Source organism: Muscardinus avellanarius (assembly GCF_963383645.1).
Source record: "Muscardinus avellanarius genome assembly, chromosome: 13".
In the NCBI taxonomy this organism is placed as follows: Eukaryota; Metazoa; Chordata; class Mammalia; order Rodentia; family Gliridae; genus Muscardinus; species Muscardinus avellanarius.
The window spans coordinates 56,460,647-56,487,386 of NC_137799.1; the positions used below are offsets into that span (position 1 = coordinate 56,460,647).

The 26,740-nt window shown below is 35.6% G+C and overlaps 1 protein-coding gene across 3 annotated transcripts in view; it reads right to left on the reverse strand.

Annotated features, from left to right (window-relative positions):
• Positions 1 to 3,371: 3,371 nt before the first annotated feature.
• The window catches only part of CNTLN (centlein), a gene marked incomplete at both ends in the record, with an annotated part of 264,859 nt that continues 241,490 nt past the window's right edge, over positions 3,372 to 26,740 (reverse strand). For all 3 annotated transcript variants that reach the window (XM_080708552.1, XM_080708551.1, XM_080708550.1), the window contains 3 exons: positions 3,372 to 3,473; positions 17,848 to 17,925; positions 21,458 to 21,643. In XM_080708552.1, the coding sequence (XP_080564678.1) occupies positions 3,372 to 3,473; positions 17,848 to 17,925; positions 21,458 to 21,643 (366 nt within the window). The remainder of the gene's footprint in view (positions 3,474 to 17,847; positions 17,926 to 21,457; positions 21,644 to 26,740) is intronic.

The following is a 26,740-nucleotide window of genomic DNA, read 5'->3' on the forward strand; positions in this document are numbered from 1 at the left end:
ACCTCTGAGGTAATTTCCCAGCCCTTTTTATTTATTTATTTATTTTGTTTGAAAACAGGGTCTCAATAGGTTACTAAGACACTTGGTAAGTTTCTAAGGCTGCTCTTGAACCTGTGGTTCTCCTGTCTTGGCATATTCTTCATGTCCATCCATTTTCCTGCAAATGACATAATTTTGTTCTTCTTAATTGCTGAGTAGAACTCCATTGTGTGTATTCCCCATAATTTTGTAATCCATTCATCTGTTCATGGACACCTGGGTTGTTTCCATAATTTGGCTATTGTGACCTGTGTTGCTAAAACCCAGGAAAGGTATAGTTGAATCATCTAGTGGATTCATTCTCAGTTTTCTAAGAATCTACACATGGATCTTTTTAGCGGCTGTCCTAATTTGAAATCTCACCAACAGCACAGAAAAGTTCCTACTTCCCCCATCCTTGCCAGCACTTAGTTTTGTTTGACTTCCTGTTGATTGCTATTCTGATTTGGGTTAGATGGAATCTCAGTGTAGTTTTGATTTGCATCTCCCTGATTCTAATGATGTTTAATATTTTTAAAAGAAATGGGCAACTGAACTAGACACTTCACAAAATAAATACAAGTGGTTAATAAATACATTATTGTATCTTGATACCCTGCTGAACTCTTTAATTCTAGTTTTTTGTTTACTTGCTGGCTTTACTTCACTTTCCAATCTGTATGTCTTTTCTTTTTTTGCCTTGTGTACTTGCTAGAAGTTTCTGCATTATGTTGAGCAATGCTGTTAAGAAATGACACCTTTCCCTTATTTTTGATCTTAGGGAAAGTATTATCTTCATCAATTAAGCACATTATTTGTAGGATTTTTGAATATTCTTATCAAATTAAAAAACTTATTTCTAGTTTTTTTTAGTGAATATTGAATTTTGTTAAATGCTTTTCCTTCATCAAGCTTTATATTAATGTGATATTTCTTCTTTAGCCTGTTAATTTGGTAGCTTATGTTTATGTATTTTTTAATATTATTGTTATTTTTTTTTTTGCAGTACTGAGGACTAAACCCAGGGATATTTTACCTTTGAATTACATCACCAGGCATATTTTTTATTCTTTATTTTGAAACAGGGTCTCACTAAGTTACAGAGGGCCTCACTAAGTAGCTGAGGCTGGCTGCAAACTGTGATCCTCCTGTTTCAGCCTCCCAAGTACTGGGATTACAAGTGTGCGCCACCACACCCAGCTAATTTTGAATATTGAATCAGCCTTTATTGTTATTTTCCAATTAATATTCCTCATGAATATAGATAAAAAGTTTGAAATGGAATTTTAGAAAACTGTATTCATTTCTATTGTTGTAGTCATATTACCACAAACCTTGTGCTTAAAACAGAAAAAAAAAATTATTCTTTTCCTGTTCTGGATGTTCAAAATTAGCTTCACTGGGCTAAAGTATCAACAGGGCTGGTTCTTTCCAGAGTCTAATGTTTTTTCAAGTCTCCAGGAGCCACCTTCATCCTTTGGCTATGGCCTCTTCTTCCTTATTTATTTACTTTTATTTATTTTACCTACACCCCCAGCCAGATTTTATTTTTATTTGGAAGCAGGGACTCTCTTAAGTTGCTGAGGCTTGTCTTGAAAACTGTGATCCTTTTGTTTCAGCCTCCCATATTTAAAGCCAATAGTACAGCACCTTCAGATTTCTGCCCTGCTTTTGTGGTAACATGGCTCTCTGTCGCCCCCTACCTCCCTTTTATAAGCACCCTCGTGGGTTACATCAAGTCCACATGGGTAATCCAAGAGAATCTTTCCACTCAAGGTCTTTAAATTAACCCTATGTCAAAGTCCCTTTTGCTATACCATGCAACAATTTCACAGGTTCCATGAAATAATGAATATCTCAAGGGGCCATTTTTCATCCTACCATTTTTTCTTTTGTTGTACTCATTTTTTCAGTTTTGGTACTAGGATAATACTAGGCAATCTCATTTTAATCTCTGTATCAAAATCCTGCTGTGATGAAATATTACACTTTAAATTTTGTAATTTTTTTCTTACTATTGCTCTTCTGTGAGATGGTAATACTGTAAGGAGCGCTTCATCTGTTAATGTATACTGCATTCTTTTAGCATTGGTATATTACCATTAAGTAATAAACACAATGCTCTCCCATATAATTAAATAAAATATGCTTAATTATGCCTTAAAAAGTGTAAATTTAAGATATTTTTCTATTCTTTTCTTGTTTTTACAATTGTAAGGTAGTATTGTGACATTCCAAATGCTACCATGTTATACCTGTGCCATTGTTACATGTAGTATGCCAAGAAGTAGTACAAAATGATGAGAAAACTACCTTTAATTTCTACTGTAATTAACTGTGCAACTACAATACTGTAGTGTGAAAGTAGCCATAAATAATTTATAAATGAACGAATACCACTGTGTTCCAATAAAACTTTATTGATTGACATTAAAATTAAAATTTCATGTAATTATTGCATATTACAAAATATTATTTTCTTTTGATTATTTAACCATTTAATAATGTAAAAAAAAGTTCCTAGCTTGTGGGCCATATAAAAGCAGACTGTGGGCCGGATTTGGCTGAGGGCCATAATTTGCCAACCCCTGCCTTAATAATACCATGGGAATAACAGTCTAAAGGGGGAGGAGAAAATAAACAAGAAATAAAAGAACAGGTAAACAAAACAGATAATTTTATATTATAAGGAAATTAAATGGCAAGATAGAGAATATGTCTGTGAGGGAGGAGGAGGAGGAGGAGGAGGAGGAGGAGGAGGAAATGTTTTTATTTTTGTGAAATAATTCTAGGAAAATATAGTATCTCCTATGTAATCTAGTATATCAATGAGAATAGATACAATTGGACCACACAATTTATTTCATTAAGAGCTCAGCCTTAAATTATGATGTTTATTTTATATTTGCTTACAATACATATGTGTTGTTCACTGGATCCACTGAAGCCATTTATAGTAGTTTTATATAAAAAGTCTAGTTTCTTTATAAAATCTTAAAACATTAAATCCTTAGTTTACCCCTTTTTCTTTTTATATGCAGATCAATTTGTGTGTGCAAAGCTTCTTCTAGTTTCTTCTAATGCACTGGAAGAAAAATAATTTTTAAGTTTGCATTGATTTGTGGCAATATTTGCATTCAACAATCAAATGCTACACTATTTCCTTTTAAATGGCTGTGCACTTAATTAGTTTCCCTTGTTCAGCAATTAATTATTTTCAGAGACTTCTTATTTGGGTATTGAACCTGACTATTGATAGCTGGAGCAGATACTGTACCAGGATTGTAATGCATGTTTTCCAATCACACTCCATAAATAGTTTTCATATTGGAAAAAAGTTCTCCATTGTAATATCATCTAACATCTTTCATAAATGTGTAGTATCCTTCAACTAGTTTCTTGTTTTCATTTATTTTCTCCAGTACTGCTTCTAATAAATATGAGGCAAAAGGAATCTGTAAGAGAAATAGACACAAAAAGGTTATCAAAACTATGTTTTCTTCAGTTAAAAATATACACTACATATCATTAAATCATTAGAATTTAGCTATGTATAACTTTGAGCCCATAATGCTATCCTACTGGTTCTCTTTCCAACTGATCTTGCTGGTTAGTGTGGGTAATTTTGTCTTTTCTAATAAAAATGATAAAAGAGCAGAAGTAAAATGAAAAAAGATAAACGCCTTATTGAACAATTCATGGTTTACTGACCATGTTAATGATGTAATCTGCAATACAAGCAGCTAAGCCATTTATCTTCAATCAGCTGATCAATAGCAGGTTACAGTCATCTCTAGGGCACGCAGGCCCATGGAAGTAGTACTGTATGCTCATCACTCATAAAAGAATGAGAGAGAACTATCAATATACTTGTCTGTGTGAGAGCAGAAGATCTCAAGAGTTGCAGGGTAAAACTTCAGGGGGAAAAAAAATGGCAAACATATACCCATTGATTAAGTTGTTAAAGTTTGTTTGGTATATCAAAGTGTAATATACATGTTTCAAAAACTGCTGAGTTTATGAAATGTGAGTACATTTTAAAATTTCATAATTGATATAACTTTGCTGGTAGTTTTATTGTTCCCTCTGCTTCCTGGTTTGCAGTAGAATTCAGACTCATACAATACAGTTATGAGTAAAAGAAAGTCTGAAATGTTGCCCCAATTATCCACAAAACCCTACATATTCCTTTTATTCTTATTCCCAGAAATCTAGCCTCACCTAAGAAATCTGTCATAATTAAGAAGTTCATTAATCATTAATTATTGCTTGGACTTGTCTTTTTTTTTTTTTTTGTAGTACTGGGAACTGAACTCAGGGGCACTAACAGCCATTGAACTACACTCCCAGCACTTTTTATTTTTCATTTTGAGACAGGATGCCTTGCGGTTGAGCTCTTCCTGACTTAGTCTCCCTATCTGGGATTACAGGTATATGCCACGACACCCAGCAGACTTTCCTTGTGATTGAGCAGGCAAAGGCATTTCCGTTTCCCTGAACTTATTAATGAGAATACTTCTCATGCCCAGCTCCCTTCCATATAGGAAAGTAGCATCAGGTTCTGTTTGTGCCAGGGTGACCACTGATGGTCTCAATGGTCAGTTCCTGACCAAAGAAAGCCTCAAGTTTGCTGTATGAGTTGGTCAGCTAAGGTGATAAATCAATAAGAATAGTCCTTTCTTGATTTTAACTGGTTAGAAGAAAAAATATTGTTCATGACAGTGACACTGAAGGTCAGACAGGCACAAACAGATCACATGAGTCATGGGGAACTAGAGACAGGAAGCACTCCACAGAACTGCCTGGGTCTCAGACAGCTCTACTGCTCATGTTTGCTTGTCCATTTATATACTTATTATTGTACTAGAGCTTCAACTCAGAAACATTTTTATCTCTGAACTACACCCCCAGCCCTTTTTGTTTTGAATGAGGGTCTTGCTACATTGCTCAGTGTCTCCCTAAACTTCTGAGGCTGGCTTTGAACCTGCAGTCCTTCTGACTCTCCTCCCCAGTATCAGGATTACAGGTGTGCACCACCTCATCTGGCCTTTCTTATCATTATAATAATCAGCCTTCTCCCTAAGGCACTTTGAGTCTGTGTCTGTTCCCCTGAAACAGAAGAGTTTCACACATTTGTCTCACTTGAAACTCATTATTGAAGAAAGTATAAAATATTAAAACAAAAGATTTCTTCAGTTTTAAGATACAGCTGAATATAAGGTATGCACATTGATTTAAAAACAGCACTTCTGGGAGGAGGACCGACCACATGAAGCGTACATATAGTGCATATGCATTCCGATTACAGGAATGTCAGAAAGGGAAAAATACATCTTAGAATCAAGAAAAAATAATTTGTTCAATTCTCTTCTAGAAGATAGTTATACTAGTGAATTTTTTGACAAATTTCCCTCTGGAATGTGGAAAATATTTATATTTGGGAAAATTTCAAGTATTACAAATAAGATAAATTTAATTTTCAAGATGTTCATATAATGTGTTAAAATGCACAATAAAATGATAACACTATTCCATAACTCTCTTTTTATTTAAACTATGTCACTCAGTTATAAATGCATTCCTATCTAAAAGGAAGATAAGCACAATGAAACCTCTTATCAATTAACCTCATCAATTACTGGAAGAAACAAAAAAAGTGAGTGTTTAAAAGTTTATTTCTAGAAGATTTTTTTTTTTTTTTTTTTTTTTTTTTGGTGGCACTGGGGTTCCTGGAAGTCCTTCTACCACCGGGCTACACTCCCAGACCTATTTTATACTTTTTATTTTTTGGAAACAGGGTCTCTTAAGCCAGCATAGCTGGCTTCGAACCTGCGCGATCCTCCTGTTTGAATTCCAAGCGTGGGGATTACAAGCGTGAGCCACCACGCTGGCTAACCTTAATTTTAAAAGTTGGCTCTTGGCTGGGTGTGGTGGCGCACGCTTGTAATCCCCCACGCTTGGGAGGCGGAGACAGGAGGATCACGCTGGTTCGGAGCCAGCCTCGCTGGCTTAAGAGACCCTGTTTCCAAATTTAAAAAATATATATAAAATAGGTCTGGGAGTGTAGCCCGGAGATAGAAGGGCTTCCAGGAACCCCAGTACCGCAAAAAAAAAAAAAAAAAAAAAAAATCCATATGACTTGCTTATTTGTGTTTTTTAAACAACGTTTTAAAACGTCCATGTTACTAGAACTCTCTGTTACTTTGGAGTCCAGGTTAGGCACAAGTTCATTTCATACAGGCAGTTAACAGTCAATTACAATATTTCTCTATGCGATTTCTGAAGGGGTCCAATCATCTAGAAATCCTTCTGATTTAGAAAGCACAATTGTCATTTATTGGACTCTGGAATTAGACTTAAGTATCAACTTGACTGGCCAACAGCAGAGATTCTTAGTCTATCAAACACATCTGGGTCTTGGTACCTTGGTTTTTGCACCTTGAAGGCCTACATGATTTTATCCCTTTCTTGGATAAAAAAGGAAAAATTACACTCTTGATCATATCAGTGCAGAGTTACATAAGCTTCACTTGTCTGACATCAGGGGGAAACAGGATATTTGAAAAACAACTGAAAGTTTTGCTTGGTCCACAGGTGATCTTAAAGCAGGTCTTTCAGAGGGAGGGGTTGTTCTGACTGTTACAGAATGTCATATTCAATACTGGAGAGATTTCCCCTGCTCTTGCTCCTATTTTTAGTTTATCTTACATATAAATACCTGCATACATTTGTTTGCCTTTAGAAACTGGTATAGTACTGTCATAACCTTACATTTATCATCACAATTGCAAGTTGTGGCTGGTGATTCTGTATAAAGGTAAGATATAAATGGTATCTATAGGTGTTTCAGAGCTAATTTAGAAAAATACAGCCTAATGTCCATGACTGAAAAATAGTTAACATACAAGAGTACTAACTGAAATATGATCTTAGTAATTTTAAATTTTGTGTGTGTGCTGGGCATGATAGCCCATGCCTGTAATCTCAGCACTTGGGAGGCTGAGACAGGAGAATTTCAGGTTCAAAGCTAGCCTCAGCAACTTAGCAATACCTTCAGGAACTCAGTAAGATCTTGTTTCAAAAATAAAAATAAAAATAAAATAGGGCCGAGATGTAGCTCAGAGGCACAATGCTGTTGATTTAATCCCCAGTACTACACACACACATACATACACACACACACACACACATTGTGTTAAAAGAAAAAAATCAAAATACATTTTAATTCTAAAGGGTAAAATTAACAATTTAATTATTTTCATTCTTGGTTTGGGCTTGAAGACTATTAGAAAATTGACAATGTTTTGAAGATAAATTTTGACTTCAATATATATTGAGAATAGTGAAAATGAAAACAGAAAGTCTTATACTATATTTTTCTTTTTAAAAAAAGATTTGAGGAGGGCATAGGCTCAACACTCCAACATATAGGCACAGGCAGTAACTTTCTCAACAAGACCTCCAAAGCGCAGGAAATTAAAGCAGGAATTAACAAGTGGGATTACATCAAACAAAAAATTTCTTCTCATCAAAGGAAACTACCAAGAACCTAAAAAGGAAGCCTACAGAATGGGAGAAGGTCTTTACCAGCCACCACTCTGATAGAAGGCTAATATCCAGAATATTTAAAAAGCTCAAAAGACTACACTAGCAAAACAAACAACCCAATCAAGAAATGGGCAACTGAACTGAATAGACACTTCACAAAAGAAGAGATACAAATGGCCAAGAGACACATAAAAAGATGTTTTATATCATTAGCCATCAGGGAGATGGCAAATCAAAACTACACTGAGATTCCATCTAACCCCAGTCAGACTGGCAAGCATAAAGAAATCAAATAACAACAAATGCTGGTGAGGATGTGGGGAAAGAGGAACTCTTTTACACTGTTGGTGGGAGTGCAAACTAGGTCAGCTGCTATGGAATCATTGTGGAGATTTCTTAGAAAACTGGGAATAGATTCACCATATGATCCAGCTCTACCACTCCTGGCTATTTTCCCAAAAGGGTTGAAATCAGAGAACTACCACAACATATTCATACCTACGTTCATGGGAGCACAGTTCGTAATAGGCAAAATATGGAACCAACCCAGGTCTCCATCAACAGATAAATGGATTGCAAAATTATGGGAAATATACACAATGGAATTCTACTCAGCTATAAAAATGAACTAAATCATGGCATTCACAAGAAGATGGAAAGACCTGGAGAACATTATGTGAGTGAGATCAGCCAAGCACAGAAAGAGAAGGGACATATGTTTTCTCTAATATGCCCAAACTAGGGAGCATTGGGGATACCAGAGGGACTCCAGATAATTGAGGAAAAATCTCAGAAAAGCTAGAATTGAAGGATAGGAGAGGAAGAAGGCTGAGGTTGATTAATGGAGGAGCTACACCCGAATATGTGTAAAAGTATGAATATAGCATGGTTAATCTGGACATTCAGTGTTGGGAGGGGGAAGGGGAATGGGAGGTAGAGAGGACACCAAGCACAGTCTAAATGTATACCATTTTCAATATGTTCCACTTATAAATAAAAGTACAAAAAATTTAAAAAGGATTTGATTCAGTGAGACTCTAAGACTTGTAAGAAAGGCCAATATTATAATAAGGTGTAAAGGTATAAAGTTTGATACACACACATATCTAGGTAGGTGGCCTCCATTGTTATCTTGAGATTAAAGGACTGAACTTTAAATCATGAATGCTATCAGAAGGAACAATTTATAATTTAATTTACAGTGAATTTTGAGATGTTACCTAAATATCAGTTGCATCTCTGCCACATATCCTAATTGATCTCTTGGAATTGTGCTGAAAACTGACACAGAGAGACCAGGTCTATTGCTTCCAAACCTGATAAAGGCCGTGATTTGTTTTCTTCTTGATTTTGAAACTTATTCTAAAAGTTATAAAGCAGAATTGAGAATAGTAAAAAAATTAAGTTATTTTATTCTTTTGCCTTAAGTGTTTTTGAAATAACATTTAAAGCAATTTGGTGATCTATACTATTTATAAAGTCCTTGGGGTCAGGGCAACTGTTAGTAAGATTCTTAGGACTTAGGAAAAATCTATCAGCAAATTTTTTATGGCCATGGCAAGTTATATAAGATGGAAGGAAAATGCTTGAACATTTATGTTAGCTGTAGCCTTTCCTGGAATCACCAGTATCTGTAGGGCCTGATCACAGGTTTAGAGACAGGGCTAACTCCTGTTCACTGGATCTCAATAGCTGCCAGTGGTCCCACCCTCCCATTGGGTCACTTTTGTGAAACTAATGACTAGTATTCTCATAGACCAGAGACTACTGAGCCCTTACCGTCAAGACACGGCATTGTACAATAATGCCAGTCCAGAAAGGACCTTCTTTTCCTACCCCTAGGGACATCACTGTGGACTCCTGTCATCTTTTGTGGACACTGGTCTCACAATGAGACCACTTTCTGCCGCTTTCTCCAATTCCCTACAATACGTTTTAGAGGTCCTTGTTAGAGGGCAGAGCTAATATAACATATAGTACATCTTACTATTGTCAGTCTAAACACGATTAACTTCTCAAAAGCCAAGAACTATGTAGTAGGAGATATGCTTATTCCCTCTATGCTTCTTTGAGAGTAGGCGAGATACACATGAGAGCGGAAGCCTTTATGAGCTTACTTCAATAAGGAGAAGTCCCTCACTGTGCAGACATTAAGTAAATAATTTGGGGGCTCTGAAGGACTACATATAAAATACCAGTGTTTATCAAGGATTCAGGAAAATGTGCCTCATTATGACAGTACTAAGAGATGGGAACTTTTGGGGAGGCAATTAGGTTAGGAGGGTGGGTGAGTCCCTCATGAATGGGATTAATGCCTTCAGGAAGTTTAAGAACCTGTTCACTTCCTGTTCTTGGTCATTCAAGAACACAGTGAGGACATCACAGCCTCCTACAAACTGGGAGGAATGATCTCAGCAGACACTGATTCTTCCAGTCTTTATCCTGGACTCACCCAGCCCCAGAATGATGAGAAATAAATTGTTGTTTAAATTATCTAATTTGTCATATTCTGTTATGGCAGCTCGAACTAACTGTAAAGGTAGAAAAAAATGAAGAGATTGAGAAAGATCCATAAGAGAGTTGAATTACTCAGCCTCTTTTTTATTACTGACAAACATTGTCCCCAAATCTTGATTAATGCAGATGGTGGATATATAATCATTGACAGCATTCAACAAATATTTATTATGCACCCATTGTATGCCAGGCAATGGGCAATACATTTTCTGAGGTGACTAGTAGCAAGTTTGGTGACAAGATATTCTTTTAAAATCAATTTTAAAATTAATAATTAAGGCATAAGAAATCATTAAAATAAGCTTAAATTATTTTCACATGGCCTCAACTGTCATTATCCCTTTTAAGGGTGAAAATACACTTTCACTGATGACAATGCATTTTTATATGCATTATTTTATTGATTATTCCAAGTCTATGAATTTCTCTATTTTATAGTTGAAGATATTGAGTTAAACAGGCTTTAGTTATTCCCCTTAAGCCAACTGATCACATGCTAGTGAGGGATAGGACACAAACCTGGTCTTTTGACTATAAATAAGCCTTTGCAAACTTACCACAAAGAGACAGTTTGGGTCAATATAAGGAGAAATGAATTTGTTGAGTAGTTACTGAAATTGCGATGGTCTCATAGGCAGAGATTGTGTTCTGGAGAAGTGTTTGGCTTACATATTTTACAATGCAAAGATTTTAAGTATGACAGCTTAATTTTATTACTTCATAGTGCTTCCTTTGAATACATCTTGTTCTGTTGTCAGTAGCCAGGTCAAAACCATGTAGATTTAGATTTAGATATATTATATTCTTATCCCTTGAATAGTATTAAACAATAAAATGAGCTTTAAACAAATCCTGGGCTTTCAAGTGCCAGGGTGGGGCGATTTATTCTATATTGGTCCTCTGGGTAATCCACAATTTCAGGGCATAATTTGCTAACTTTTTGTTTTCCTTTAGTACTTTTATATGATATAAGATTACTATGTCCTCAAGGGATTTATCTATCAGAAAATAGAACTTGGCTATACAACATTTGGCAACACAAATTTGGACCTCTCTATCTTATTTTGAGATGGAAATGGAACTCAGGACATCACTTCCACTAGCTAAGAACTCACTCTGACTTTTGTTTTATTTTTAGAATAGGAGAAGAGAAAAACATTTGCAATATACTATGGCAGGTACCAGCTCCCTGATGAGCATGAGGAGAGAGGCTTGCCAACTCAGACTTTCTAGTATGCAAGATGGACATGTTTGTCATGTGGGCACCAGTGGGAACACTGACTAGCCCCACCAGCAAACTCTGCCCTCTGAGAACTCTCGCATACCAGGACAAGTGCTGTGTCAGGACGTGACTCTAGTTTCGAGCACTCTTGTGACTCATGTTAATAAGTGCCTCCCAGTGTTTATGAAACAAGATAATGTTACCCTCTGTTAAACCAATTAAATCATAAGGTAAAGGAATATATTCCAGGCCCACAAATATTACCTATAAATCATATTTCAGGTTAATTTCTTTGTTGGACATTATATACAACATATTTTAATCATTTTAAGGTTTTTTTTTTTGTTGTTGTTGTAGTACTGGGGATAGAACCCAAGGGAATTCTACCTTTGTGCTCCACCCCCAGACCTATTTTTTATTCCTTATTTTGAAACCGGGTCTCACTGAGTTACAGAAGGCCTCACTGAGTAGCTGAGGCTGTCAGTGAACCACAATTTTCCTGTCTCAGCCTCTCAAATGCTGGGACTACAAGTGTGTGCCACCACGCCTGGCCATTTTAAATTTATTGTTAAGTGGTATTAAGCACATTCATACCTCTGCACAATCATCTCTCCATTTATCTCCAGAACCTTCACTTCCCCAAACTGAAACTCTGTACCTATTAGCAGGAACATTGCATTCTCTTCCACTGATTGGCCGCTGGTCACCACCATCCTTTCTGTTTCTATGAATATGATGACTCTAGGGACCTCACATAAATAGAATCATACAGCATTTGTCCAATTGTGTCTGGCTTATTTCACTTCGCATAAGGTCTTCATGAGGCTACGTCTTCAAAGTGAATTCATGCTGTAGCATACTAGTATGTTACTGCATTCCTTTGTAAGGTGCAATAATGAATTGTATGCATATTATAATGTTTTGTTTATTCATTAGACCATCAATGGGTATCTGGGCCATTTCCACTTTGGGCTATTGTAAATAATGTGGCTATGAACACTGCTGTGCAAACATATGCTTGAGGCCCTTCTTCCAGTTCATTTGGCAATATACTCAGAAATGGAATTTCAGGATAATTGAGAAACTCTATGCTTGATTTTGTGAGAAACTGCAATAGTGTTTTTCACACTGCATCATTTTATATCAATTTCTCCCCATCCTCACCAACACATATTAGTTTCCCACTTTAGATTTTAAGCCATTTGGGAACTCAAATTATCCAAATTTCCTCCTATTCTGACCTGCTTTTTTCCATAAAATAGACACTCAGTAGCTGGGCGTGTTGGCACACGCTTGTAATCCCCGCGTTTGGGAGGCGGAGACAGGAGTATTGCGCAGGTTTGAAGCCAGCCTCAGTGGCTTAAGAGACCCTGTTTCCAAATAAAATATAACATAAAATAGGTCTGGGAGTATAGCCCGGAGGTAGCAGAGTGTCCAGGAACCCCAATATCACCAAAAAAAATAGACACTCAATAAAAGTTTGTTGAATAAATAGCATCACTAACTCAAATATATATAGCAATTGAACTAGCTTTTAATTAAGAACTGGTACAATTGGTTAGGAATTTATTTTACAATACTAGTTTTAAGTCCTTTATTTTCTTATAGCACAAGAATATATACTGGAGGAGGTAAAACTATGCAGAGTTACTAATTGAGAACAAAGAGTGTGTGTGCTACAACAAAAATTGATAAGATAGGTTAGGATATAATTTGATTATTTTATTTAAAGGGCCCTTTTTAATTAAAATCACAGCTTTCATTTTTCTGATGATATGAAAAGTAGACTTGAAATTGTTAAATTAAAAAATATATGTCAGCTGGGTATGGCGGCATACAGTTGCAATGCCAGTACTTGGAATGCTGAGACATGGAAGATCTCAGGTTCCTGGAAACTTAGCAACTTAGCAAGACCCTCTACAATTTAGTGAGACCTCTATTAAGATAAAAAATAAAGCAGGGATGGGGGGTAGTTCAGATATAGAGAGCCACTCACTGGGTTCAATCCCTAGTATTGCACACACACACAATATCCTAGTAAAGTTCTGAGAAAAAAATTTAAATTCTTTGTTACTTATGTAGGTGTGAGGAATAAGTCTGTGTTTTATGTGAACCTGTGTGAGAAAATGAGTGTGTAAGTGTGCAAGTACATGAGCACATATAAGTGCAACATAGGTGAAATGGGCTTGTAATTCTAGTACTTGGGAAGCTGAGCTAGGGAGATAGTTGTGCAGCCATTCTCAGTAACTCAGTGAAGTCCTCTACAATTTAGCGAAACCTTTTTTCAAAACAAATATAAAAAGGACTGGGGGTGTAGTTCAGATATAATGTCCCCAGTTCCATCCCTAGTACCAAAAGGGAAAAAAAGAACAAATTAGAAAGCAATCACTGAGTAGATGCCTTCAGAGTTACAGGGAGAAACTTTCAGTTAACCTTCAGACCTGTCATACACTCTTATAAAAGCCAAGGAGATTTATAAACTCTTAACTGCAGCACGCCATAGAAGGTAAGCATATTTTGTAGAGAGGACACTGGGGAAAGTGAACCATTTTAAATTTCAGCATTTGCAGGATCTGAAGTAACTAACAGAATGAAAATATTTAAAGCTAAATATAAAACACTGATCTAGTTCTGAACTTTAAATTCCCAATAACCGAAGGCAAGAAGGCAGAATTTTAATATGGTTTCAATGTAAGCAAGTGATTGACATAGAGTGGATTAAAATGGATTGAATAAAACACAGAGAAGGGTTTGTAAATAAGAGGAATAAGGCAAAGGCAAAACACAATCAAGACACATTTTCTAGCCATCCATGGCTAAAAGTTGTTACACAAATCCTAGTAAACTACACTATGGTTATAACTGTATAGTATTTGTTTTATTCATGCATGTATGCACATATACACATGCACACAAACACAAAATTCAAGTAGTGATTTAATAAATTTCACGGTTTATATATTTTTACTATTTGCTCATTGTCCTTCATTCCAGTAATATAAGCTATATGAGGGTAGGTGACACTTTCTCTTTTTGTTCACTCTTTTTGTATTCTCCAAGCCTGAAATAATGCCAGGATGTATTTATGAAAAAAAAATCCATAGCACAGGCTGTTTTGTCCTTGTTAATTCTTTCCACTTCGTTTATAAAGTCCTCAGTGGACAAAGAACTGTTTCAGGAATTATCAGAGCCTGAAAACAAAACTATATGATCTTATGATCATTTTAATTTTAAACATCAGAATGCATAGAACAAATAAACGGTGTCATTGGTTTCTACTTTCCTATGCCTTCATCTAATCTCAGTACTGCTGTGTATTCACTCAGTATAATATGGGTCCCCTCTGTCTCCAGACTTTCTCTTTCTATGACCAATGCACACCCAGACCCTCACTGGGCCTCCCCTGACTTAATCCCACTCTTTCCTTTTTCCAAGTCATCCTATGTGTCGATCTCATAAACACAACTGGTATCATCCTTGCCCTGCACACAGCTATGTGGTCTACTCCCAGTCTATAGCTCCTAGCTCTACTTTTCCCTCTGCTTAAACAACAGAAAAAGTAATTTGGGAATAATAGTTTTCCCATTTTACTATAATCATTAATTTGCTTAACTGTCTCAGTCATGGATTCCAATTTTTTTTAAAAAAGAACATATTAGTGTGAAAAAAGAATAATACAAGTAAAAATTTTCAAAGAAATTAAAGGTAGCTATGCTTTAGAAAAAATGAAAGCAGATGGTATATTGGTTTCAGTTTGGTTCTTATTAGAAATATGTAGGGACAAAGGTAAATTGCAGAAAAATTCAATTACATAAAATTACCAATTACATCAGGACTAAATGAAATAATAAGAATATACTATATTCTGTATTAAATACATGTAAGTTAAATTTTATACCTTTTAGTTCTTATAGGCTTCTGCCTTTAAGCAGAATTATACTGCTGTATAGTTTCATACTGCCACAAAAGATAACTGTTTTTTAATTTTGTTGTAAATATTTTAACAACATAAAATTTCATCAGATGAATGCATATAAAGTTTTTTGTAACAAAGAGACAAAATTCCGGGGCCAGATTCACCCCTATAAAATTTTCAGGATTCTATTAACCACCACACCCAACACAGGGAGAGAAAATAAAAGGGAGGCTTTCCTATAATTTTTTCTTTGAATTACTTTAATATTCAAGCACAGTACTGAATTATTTAGTAGTCATTTGGGGGGAATGTGATCAATTATTCCAAAAATCAGAGATCATGTAAACTCATATACAATAAAGCATAAGCCATAAACTAAGCCAAATATATGAATGAACATAGTTATCCCTTTGCCCACACAATCCTGTGAGCATAACTCATACTCCAAAAATACTGGTGGGCAAAGAAAATGTTTTCTAAAATCCAGGACAAATATAATTGCTGGAGTTGAGAGAGAAGAAAGAAGGCTAACAAAAACAGGAGATGTTTTCTATTTTATAGATTTTTCTCTTGGGCATAATTATAAAGTGACATTCAAGTGCAACCAATGAAGTCCTCCTTTTTTTTCCTCACAAAATCCAAAGACATCAGCAAAACCACCGATGTCAGTAATAAAAATAAAAAGTCTTTGACTTTTTAAATGTTATCATACTGTCACGGTGGAATAAAATTAGCTTGAAAAATGATCTAAAGGCACATGATACCGTTCATTATGTATAACAGTCACAGCGGCAGTTTCCCAGTGTTCATAAAGGCTGCTCCATTAAATTTACCTCCAGTCAATAATTAGGAGTCCACAAATAAACCTGGGCAATTAAATCAATACTACCAGGCAATTATATTCCAGAGTCCAGGCTCAGTGGCACAAAAAGGCACTATATCACACTGTAGTATTAAGCAGTCTGATGCCATTTTCAACAGGATTTTTTTATACTAACTGGACAGAATAAACATATATCTAGATAATATAGAATGTGTGTATGTACCTCTGCATGTATTAGCAAAAAAAGTCATGTACAGTTTTAAAAAAATTTAATGAAGATTTACATATATTGATTTACTTTTGTGGTGATAATTGATGATGAAATTTTCAATTAATAGAAATACAAGGTCTCATGTGCAAGGTGAATATCTTAAAAATGCAACAAAATGTTTATTTTATTTTTATCATTTTCAGTCTGAAAAAATAAAAAGACTTTTAACAGTCCTTAATGACTTAGTTTTAATCCTTTCTAACTCCTTAATATGCCAGGCCCTGGTCTGGGTTCTGGGCATAAAACATAAGAAATGGCCCCTATTATCAGAAAAACAGGCTGTCATTGTAGAAGACTTTGTTTAGCACCTGTGTGCTTGCATTTAAGCAACTTTAAGTGAACAGCTGTCAATCATTTTAAATTATTTTTGTAGTTACATTATAATTTTTGCAAAGCATATAAAATTGATATTAAATTACTTATATGTATATGAGTAGTTTATACATGATTTACTTATTTCTGACTTTACCAAAATCACAGAAACTACTATTTGTTAATATAAATGTAAAAATAATTGAATTTGATATCAGCTTCTGTTTTTAATCTTCTCACAGAAAACATTTACAATGTCTTTCCAAAAATCACAGGACATTTATTTGCTATTTTGACAAGCATGTTTTAGTGTTCATTTATTCTAGATCAGTTTCTAAACAATTAGGTTGAGCAAAAAGAACTATAATGAAAGTTTTAGAATACATTACATGCTGTCAGTAATGTCAAAACAAAAGCTGGCTATGACTAGAAAAGCAGGGCTCTCACCTGCCAATAAACTGCCCTTGATCACTTACAAGAGGGGCGCATCCCAGCAGACTATATGTGTATTAAAAAAATACTTGAAAGGGAAGAAAAAGTATCACACAGGTCACAGCAGCAGTCTCAATAGACCCCGCAGGGATTCCAGCTCGCCTCGGCCTTGTCATCCTCCATGCAGCTTTCCACTCGGCCCAGAAAATGTCGATAGGAAAATGTTTGAGGGGCCTCTGGTGGAAATTTTTTCATTCTTTCTGCATTGACAGGATGCCAAATCAATATTTACTTCCCACTAACAAGCTGCTCGAGGTCTCAGTAGAAAATATTGTAGAGAATGCGGGAAGACACAGTAATAAACAGCTGTCTGGCTGTGAGGAAAACATGAATTGACTGGAAACAGGTCCACAGTAAAAGGTCACTGAAACCCATGAACTCCTCAGGTGTCCATATCAACTACTAACTTTAAAGACACATAATAAAGAATCGCTTTTCCTAAGAGGTCTGAGAGAATAGATCCTTTTCAGTCTGGCAGGCATAGAGGTTGACTCAATAATTTAATTAATGCATTTGCTAAGACTCATGTTGGCTCTTTCCCAAGGCATTTGTTTCATTTGTTAAGTCCAAAAGTACAAATAGAGGGTTAACTTTCCTGTCTACCTTTTGGAATACTTCTTTACCTAACAGAAATAAGTAATAGGAAAGTATTTGTAAAAAGTTAGACATCTAGTAAGGCTTAAAATTTTAGTTGGAAGTTTTAAAGTAGAAGCAGAAAATTGAAATACCTGTCCTTCTAGAAGTTTCTGAATATACAACAGCCATTCCTTATCATTTTTAGCATCTATCTTTGTCTTTTCAATTTCCTAAAGAAAACAAAAACAGTGGTGTTAGTTGCATTTATATAAACTTGTTCATACTATTAGGTATTGAATAAATCTAGAGGCACAGCAGTAGAATCATTTTAAACAGTGACCTGTCCCCTCAAAGTAGGAATATTTAAATACAATCTCTTTAATATTTCATTTTTAAATATTTACATACATGTGGGCAATACAGATATTTTTCTATATTTCACAACAATTGATAATATTTTATTTCAGGGTTCACAGTACAGCTCAAGATAGGATTGAGTTGGGGATGAAGGTATTCAGAAAAAAAAAATAAAAAGAACCTGGAATTCTAGAAAGAATCACTTCCAAGTGATTCTCATAAGATAAACAAAAAACTTTAAACCCCCCAAATCTGACTTGTCAACAAACTCCTAAGAGGTAACTATTATAAATAGAATAGAACACAGCATGACTGACATATCTGGATGCTTTTTTATTTTAAAATATGCAATAGTTAGCCATCAGGGAGATGCATATCAAAACTACACTGAGATTCCATCTAACCCCAATCAGAGTGGCAAGCATAAAAAGTCAAATAACAACAAATGCTGATGAGGACGTGGGGAAAAAGGAACTCCTTTATACTGTTGGTAGGAGTGCAAACTAGTTCGGACACTATGGAGAACAGTGCGGAGATTTCTTAGAAAACGGGGAATGGATCCACCATATGATCCAGCTTTATCACTCCTGGGTATCTTTCCAAAGCAGTTGAAATCAGAGAATTACAGTAATATATGCATACTCATGTTCATAGCAGCACAATTTGTAATAGCCAAAATATGGAACCAACCAGGTCTCCATCAACAGATGAATGAATTGCAACAATGGAATTCTACTCAGAAATAAGAAAGAACAAAATCACATCATTCGCGAGAAGATGGAAAGACCTAGAGAACATTATGTTAAGTGAGAGCAGCCAAGCACAGAAAGAGAAGGGACATATGATTTCTCTAATATGCCCAAACTAGGGACTATTAGGGATATCAGAGGGACTCCAGATAATGGAGGAGAAACCTCAGCAAAGATAGAAAGGAAGGGTAGGAAAGGAAGAAGACTGGGTTGATTAATGGAGGAGTTACATTTGAATATGTGCATAAGTGTGAATGTAGCATGGTCAACCTGGGCACTCACTGCTGGGAAGGGGGGAAAGGGAATTGGAGAGAGGGCACCAAACACTGTGTGAATGTATGTCTTTTCCAATATGGTCCTTTACAAAAGGAGGTTACCTGGTCTTTGGGACTATAACAAGAGATCCTTTTCTAACTCATATACTTGAAAGACAATTTTCTTTAATATGTCCACTCAAACGGGGTGCTTATTTCCAATGTGTCAGCCTAGAGGGGGTGTCTTTTTAAAGACAAAGTGGTTCTGTGTTCTAGAATATGTACATGCATTTGCATCAGTACATGTGTGCATGTGCTGTCTTACTCATACATAGATATCCACAGACATACCCATGTGAGAGATTTTTTTTTGTGTGTGTGTGTGTGGTACTGGGGTTCCTGGAAGCCCTTCTACCTCCGGGCTACACTCCCAGACCTATTTTATATTTTTGAAACAGGGTCTCTTAAGCCAGCACGGCTGGCTTCGAACCTGCGTGATCCTCCTGTCTCCGTCTCCCAAGTGCGGGGATTACCAGCGTGCGCCACCACACCCGGCCCATGTGAGGGATTTTGCTAAGTATACTTATGTTAAGCTCCTAGGTAACAGAAGAAGCCTCACCTTTAATTTTTGTTAAGTTGTTCATTGTCAATCAACAAATTATAACTAAATGTTCATAACAAAGCATAGTTAATACTTGCTAGAGGTACTGTTAGCTTCTTTGTGTCTTTTATTTGATAGTACATTTGATAATGGTCATGTATTTCAAAGTTCAGAATTTACTAAAATTAGGTCTTTTACATCAAAATTTGTTAGAAAATTGCAGAAATTTTGACATACTGCTGAAAATAGGAAACTGTTAATTCACCATACCTCACCTATAGGGTAAATATAATCTTTAAAGAATTCCTTTGACCTCTTTTCAAAGAATTCTTGGCAGTTAAAAATCTTTTGAAATTAGATATATGCTTTACTCCAGAAAATCATTTAGAAGCTTTTGGAGGACAAATATTTATTGGGACACTCTCAGTGGCATCATCTCTTTACTCTTAATAATGAAAAAAATATTCCTATTAAAGTTCAGTTCGAGCCGGGCATGGTGGCGCACACTTGTAATCCCTGCGCTTGGGAGGCTGAGACAGGATTGCACAGGTTTGAAGCCAGCCTCAGCTACTTAGTGAGGCTCTCAGCGACTTAGTGAGACCCTGTTTCCAAATAAAATATAAAAAGGGTCTGGGAGTGTAGCCCGGAGGTAGGAAGCCCCTGGATTTCACCCCCAATACCACCAAAAAAAAAAAAAAAAGTAGTGTTATAGCAGAACAGGACAAAGCATTCTCCATAGGATATTGTGCAGAGGTAAGATTCTGCTGTTTATTGGGTGTAACTGTCAAAATACAGTGCTCCCAGAAGTGCTGAATCCTATTGAATACCTCAACATATATACATATAATTCACTTTGATGGGAGCATTGTGCACAATCTAAAACAGTAAATATATATTTTTCAACAATACATTTTCAAAAATATATTCAACAACAATAAGCCGGGCGTGGTGGCGTACGCTTGTAATCCCCACGTTTGGGAGGTGGAGACAGGAGGATCGCGCAGGTTTGAAGCCAGCCTTGCTGGCTTAAGAGACCTTGTTTCCAAATAAAAAATATAAAATAGATCTGGGAATGTAGCCCAGAGGGAGAAGGGTTCCCAGGAACCCCAGTACCATCAAATATATATAGATAGATAGATAGATAGATAGATAGATAGATAGATATAGATATAGATATATTCAACAACAATAATTTGGGATTTATCTGGAAAAAATAGTAGATGTACTACTTTTAAAAAAAACTCATATAGGTGATTACTGGCTTATAAAATATATCATTAACTAAATTTAAGAAAATGTAAGAGACAGGAAGGGATAACTGACTGGAGTAAGAGTAACAAGCAATTTGAATGGTTGTATATGCTGATTATTTCTATATTATACAGTTAAATTTCTCTAAAGAGTTTTAGAAATACTCAATGTATGTTTTTTTAGAAATATTCAATATGGGCCGGGCATGGTGGCGCACGCTTGTAATCCCCGCGCTTGGGAGGCAGAGACAGGAGGATTGCGCAGGTTCGAAGCCAGCCGCGCGCGCTGGCTTAGGAGACCCTGTTTCCAAATATAAAATGTAAAAAGAGGTCTGGGAGTGTAGCCCGGAGGTAGAAGGGCTTCCAGGAACCCCAGTACCACCAAAAAAAAAAAAAAAGAAATATTCAATATGTTTTTCATTTGCACCTAATCTTACATTCATGACTATAATCTTAAAAGATGAAGTTCTAAGAATCATGAAATAAATAAACATAAGTTCTTAGATCAATGTGTAATAAGTGCTTTTAAAGTAATATTTAAATGATCTTACCACTTCATCATCTGTCTCTAGTATTTCCTCTAGGTCTGATCGGGAAATATTCAGGATAGAGGCTGCCAAGGTCTGTGCTTTATGGGTTGAAGTTTTACAAGCTTCTCTGTTTTTCTGCATTTTTTTAAGCTCTCTGATATGTCGCCTTATCACACGGACATCATTTTGTAATTCTTTTGCCAACGCCTGGAACATATTAGAAAGAAACTGGGCTCATATGGAAGTCATAATGAAGATAAAGTGGTCATAACATAAAAATGTGAAGATACTAGCAAATTTTTATTAGGATTACTCTGATTTTATTTTAGAATATAATAGATTGCTCTTCACTTAATGTCAGTATGCAATAAAAGATGTCTTACATTATTTCTAAACCAGCTTGCTTACCAACTTCTCTTTCAAATATTCTAAACGTTATCTAGATTGGTAAATGCTTATAGGAGGCAGGCTAATCATGACAAAACACAACTATTCCTACTAGTTGACCTTATGCCCAGAATTAGTTCTATTCACCTCCAAACATGTATATATGAGTCATAACTGGTTATTACACAATTCATTCTATTATATAAACTGATGAAAGAGTACTGAAAAAAGGTTGCCTTGTTTTTACTAAAACTTGATTAGAAATGGTTTTGGAAGGATTTGAGAAAGACAAGTAGGCTAATAGTACAATTATGTGTCGACAAGATAACCATGATGAATTGAAAACAAACCATAACAAAGCTAGGATTGCCTCACAAAGTCTTTAGGTGTTCCCTTTGAAAATTCAATAAACGCTAGCTCATCCACTGCTACATGTGGAAAAGAAAAAAGATACCCTTTACTCTGGAGGGAAAGAGTTCTGTTTCACTGCATGGATTTGTGAGCTGAGAGCAGTTTAGTCGGATGTTTAAGCTATTTTCAATCCTTTGCTATGTGATTGCACTAAATATTGATATTTATAGAATTATAATTTGGTTAGCTGATATTTAATTTTATCCCTACCCCCGAAGATACTACCAATTTATGAATGTAAATGTAAGAAAATACTTGTTTTTCTAAGCATTAGCAAAATACTAATCTGGTGTTCTAGTGAAATTTGATTTTTCACTGTATTTTATTTTACTTATTTTTATGTTTCCTTATTTTATTTCAGGGAGTATCAATGAAGGAATCACTTCCATAGACATTATGTACATATGTGAGAATAGCAATGTCACTCTCAATGCGCTGAATGGGGAAGGGGGAAATGGGGAGGGAGCTGGAGGAGAGCCCACCAAGTACTGTGTGCATGTGTGTCCACATCCCTATGAACTACATTATGATGCAGGACTATGACGCACCAACAAAAGAATAAAAAAAAAGCATTCTCCACAGTGTGGTATAAATAAGGTACTTTCCAACCACAAATTTTTGTTTTTGGCTTTTAGTTTTTATTTTTCAGTTTTAAATATAAGCCCATCTTTCTCCCACTTCTTAAATATTTAGGGGAGTTTTTAGGGTTCCTGATTACAATTTTTTTAATAGTAAAACAATATAGTACATTTTAATTATTGAAATATTATACAACTGATTTTAACATCTTTGGGAGCTAGCTCTCTCATTACTTTTCTTTTTCTGATTTTTTGGTGATGTTTATTTATTTAATTTTTCATACTAATTTTAGATTTGGTTTGAATGGATCTCTTCCTTTCTAAATCTTACAGATAATTTTGAGTCATATTAAATTTTATTTTGATGATTTTTTTTTTTTGGGGGGTGGTACGGGGGTTCCTGGAAGCCCTTCTACCTCCGGCCTACACTCCCAGACCTATTTTTACATTTATTTTTTTTATTTGGAAACAGGGTCTCCTAAGCCAGCACGTGCGGCTGGCTTCGAACCTGCGCGATCCTCTTGTCTCTGCCTCCCAAGCACGGGGATTACAAGCGTGCGCCACCACGCCCGGTTTTATTTTGATGATTTTAACACTATAAGATGTGAATCTTCCTAATCAAAGAACACAGTATTCCTTTCCATTTGTTCAAATCTTTAATTTGCTTCTATACAACATTTTTAAATGTTACTTTTATAAAATAATTAATTCCTGAGTATTTTATTTTACTTTTGCTGATTATAATATTGATTATTGCTTATACATACAAAGACTACTATCATACACTTAGCTACTAAAATTTTTTTGTTTGTTATAGGTATGTAGTTGTTTACTCTCCAGTTTCTTCAAAGTCAATTATATATACAATTTTATTTCCTATTTTCCCATTTTTATTTTCTATTTTACTCTCCCAGCTTCTCCCACATATTTTGAAGTGCAGAATTTTAGCTATGAACTAGTTTTGTCATAATAAGGTACAGAATTTTGGTTTTTCACTCTTTTTGTTTGTTGCATGAGTCCCAGGAAGAGAAGGAAGAAATGCTGATTTTACCCCTCTATGATCAAGTCTGTATTTTCCAAATGGCATTAAACTATATTTTATTATGAAAAATTTCAAGTATGCAGAAGTGTTTCCTGCACATATACTTACCAAGTATATATACAACAATGAACTTTTCCTATTCTTGCTTTATCATGTATTCATTCAACAGTCCATATTATTTTGTGGAGGGACTTCAAAGAAAAGTTGAAGAAACTGTATGATTCACCTCCAAACACCACAGACTGGATATCATTAACTAAAGATGAATATTTATTAATATTTATCTTTACTAGTTTGTGGTAAAATTTATATACTATTAAATACATGTCTTATTGTATAGTTTTATGAGCATGTACAAATGAAAACCTGGTATCCTATACCCAGATATCACTGTGAAGCCTTCACTTGTATCCCATCCCAGTCAGTTCTCAGCCTTACTTGCAAGATTTTGGAGCTTTTCTTTCTTTTTTTTTGTGTGTGTGTGTTACTGAGGTTCCTGGAAACCCTTCTACCTCCGGGCTACACTCCCAGACCTATTTTTATACTTTTTTTTTGGAAACAGGGTTTTTTAAGCCAGCGCTGGCTTCGAACCTGCATGATCCTCCTGTCTCCTCCTCCCAAGCGCGGGGATTACAAGTGTGTGTCACCACGCCTGGCTTTTTTTTTTTTTTTTTGGTGGCACTGGGGGTGGAACCCAGGGGCTTTCTACCTCTGGGCTGTACTCCCAGACCTATTTTTTTTATATATTTTATTTGAAAACAGGGTCTCACTAAGTAGCTGCGGCTGGTTTCAAACCTACGCGATCCTCCTGTCTCAGCCTCCCCAGTGCTGGGATTACAAGCGTGTGCCACCACGCCTGGCAGAGGTTTTGATTTTGATCCCCCTGATGATTTATGATGCTGAGCACTTTTTCAAGCATCTCTTGGCCATTTGAAACTCTTCTTTGAAGATATTTCTATTAGGACCTTTGTTTTTTATTTGGATTATCTGCAGTTTTGCTATTGTACTGATGAGTCTCCTATGTATTTTGGATAGTAACCTTCATCGGGGATGTGGTTTGCAAATATTTTGTTCAATTTCTAGTTGCCTTTTAGTTTTGTTGATTGTTTCCTGTGCTAGGCAAGAGCCTTTTAGTCCCACTTATTTATTTCTTCCTTACTTTATTTTATTTTATTTTATTACTAGGAATTAAACCCTCAGCCCTTTTTAGTTTAAAACAGTCATGATAAATTACTGAGGCTGGCCACAAACCTGTGACCCTTCTGTCCCAGCCCCCCAGGTTATTTCTGCTTTTATTTTTTCAGAGAGATAGTAACGTTTATCTAACTTTATATATGTTTATTGGTGCACTATAGTCTTACATCATAATGTAAATCATGTTGACAGTGACATACATGCACACAGCACTTGGTGGGCCTCCCCTGGTCCCTCCCCATACAGGGTCAGTGAGATTGGCACTGGTATTTTCATATATGTACATAGAGCTGATGGTAGTAATTCTTTATTGATCCCCACTCTTCCCCATCTCTTTCCCCTGGACCACCTCCTTGGTTCTACTGAGGTTTCTCCATTTCTGGAGTCCCTCTTTTAACCCATTTACTCCCTAGATTCTGCATATTAGAGAGAACATATGGTCCTTCACTTACTGAGACTGGCTAATCTCATTTAACATATGGTTCTCCAGGTCCTTCCATTTTATTGCTTATGCTTTTGAAGTCATATAAAAAAATGCCAAGTGAATGCCATGAAGTTTTTTCCCTTTACTTCCCTATATTTTAGGAATTAAGGTTTCAGGTTTATACTTCTATTGGTGTCTTTTAGTCTTACATCATAATGTAGTTCATAGTTACAGTGACACACATTCACTCAGCACTTGATAGGCTTTCCCCTGGCTCCATCCTCATCCTCCTTCCCCCTACAGAATACTGAGATTGGCACTGGTATTCTCATGTACGTACATGTCTATGGGCACGATTTCTTCATTGATCTTTCCTTTCTCCTAGACCAACTCCCTAGATCCACTGGAGTTTCTCTCATTCTAAGTCCCTCTGGTATCCCAGTTGCTCCTTAGCCTCCACATATGAGAGAACACATATGACCCTTCACTGTCTGTGACTCGCTAATCTCACTTAACATAATGTTTTCTAGGTCCACCCATTTTCCTGCAAATGACATTATTTTGTTATTCTTGAATGCTGAATAGAATTCCATTGTGTGTATGTCTCATAATTTTGTAATACATTCATCTGTTAGTGGACACGTAGGTTGGTTCCATAATTTGGCTATTGTGATTTGTGCTGTTATTATACATGCATTTGGATACACTATGATATCAGAATATTATATTTTTGTTTAATCCATTTCTAGTTAACATTTGTCAAGTGGTGAAGATAGGGGTCTAATTCCATTTTGTTACATGGGGGTATTCTATTTCATTAACACCATTTATTGAAGAAACTATTCCTTCTACACTGCATATTCTTGGTGCCTTTTTCAAATGTTAATTGGCTGTATATTCATGGATTTATTTTTGAGTTCTCTACTCTATTGGTCTATGTGAGTTTTTATCCCAGTATTATGCTGTTCTGATTACTATAGCTTTGTAATACAGCTTTAAGCCAAAAAGTATAATGCCTCCAATTTTATTCCTCCTGTTCATCATTGCTGTATCTATTTAAGGTCTTTTGTGGTTCCAATATGAGTCTTGTTATTTTCTCCATTAAAAAATGTTATTGGAATCTTCATAGGAATTGAAATAAATTTATAGATTACTTTGGTTACTAGGTCATTGTAACACAATTAATTCTTCAAATCCATGAACATAGAATCTCTTTTTATTTATTTGTGTTTTCTTCAATTTCTTTCATAAGTGACTTAGTTTTTAGT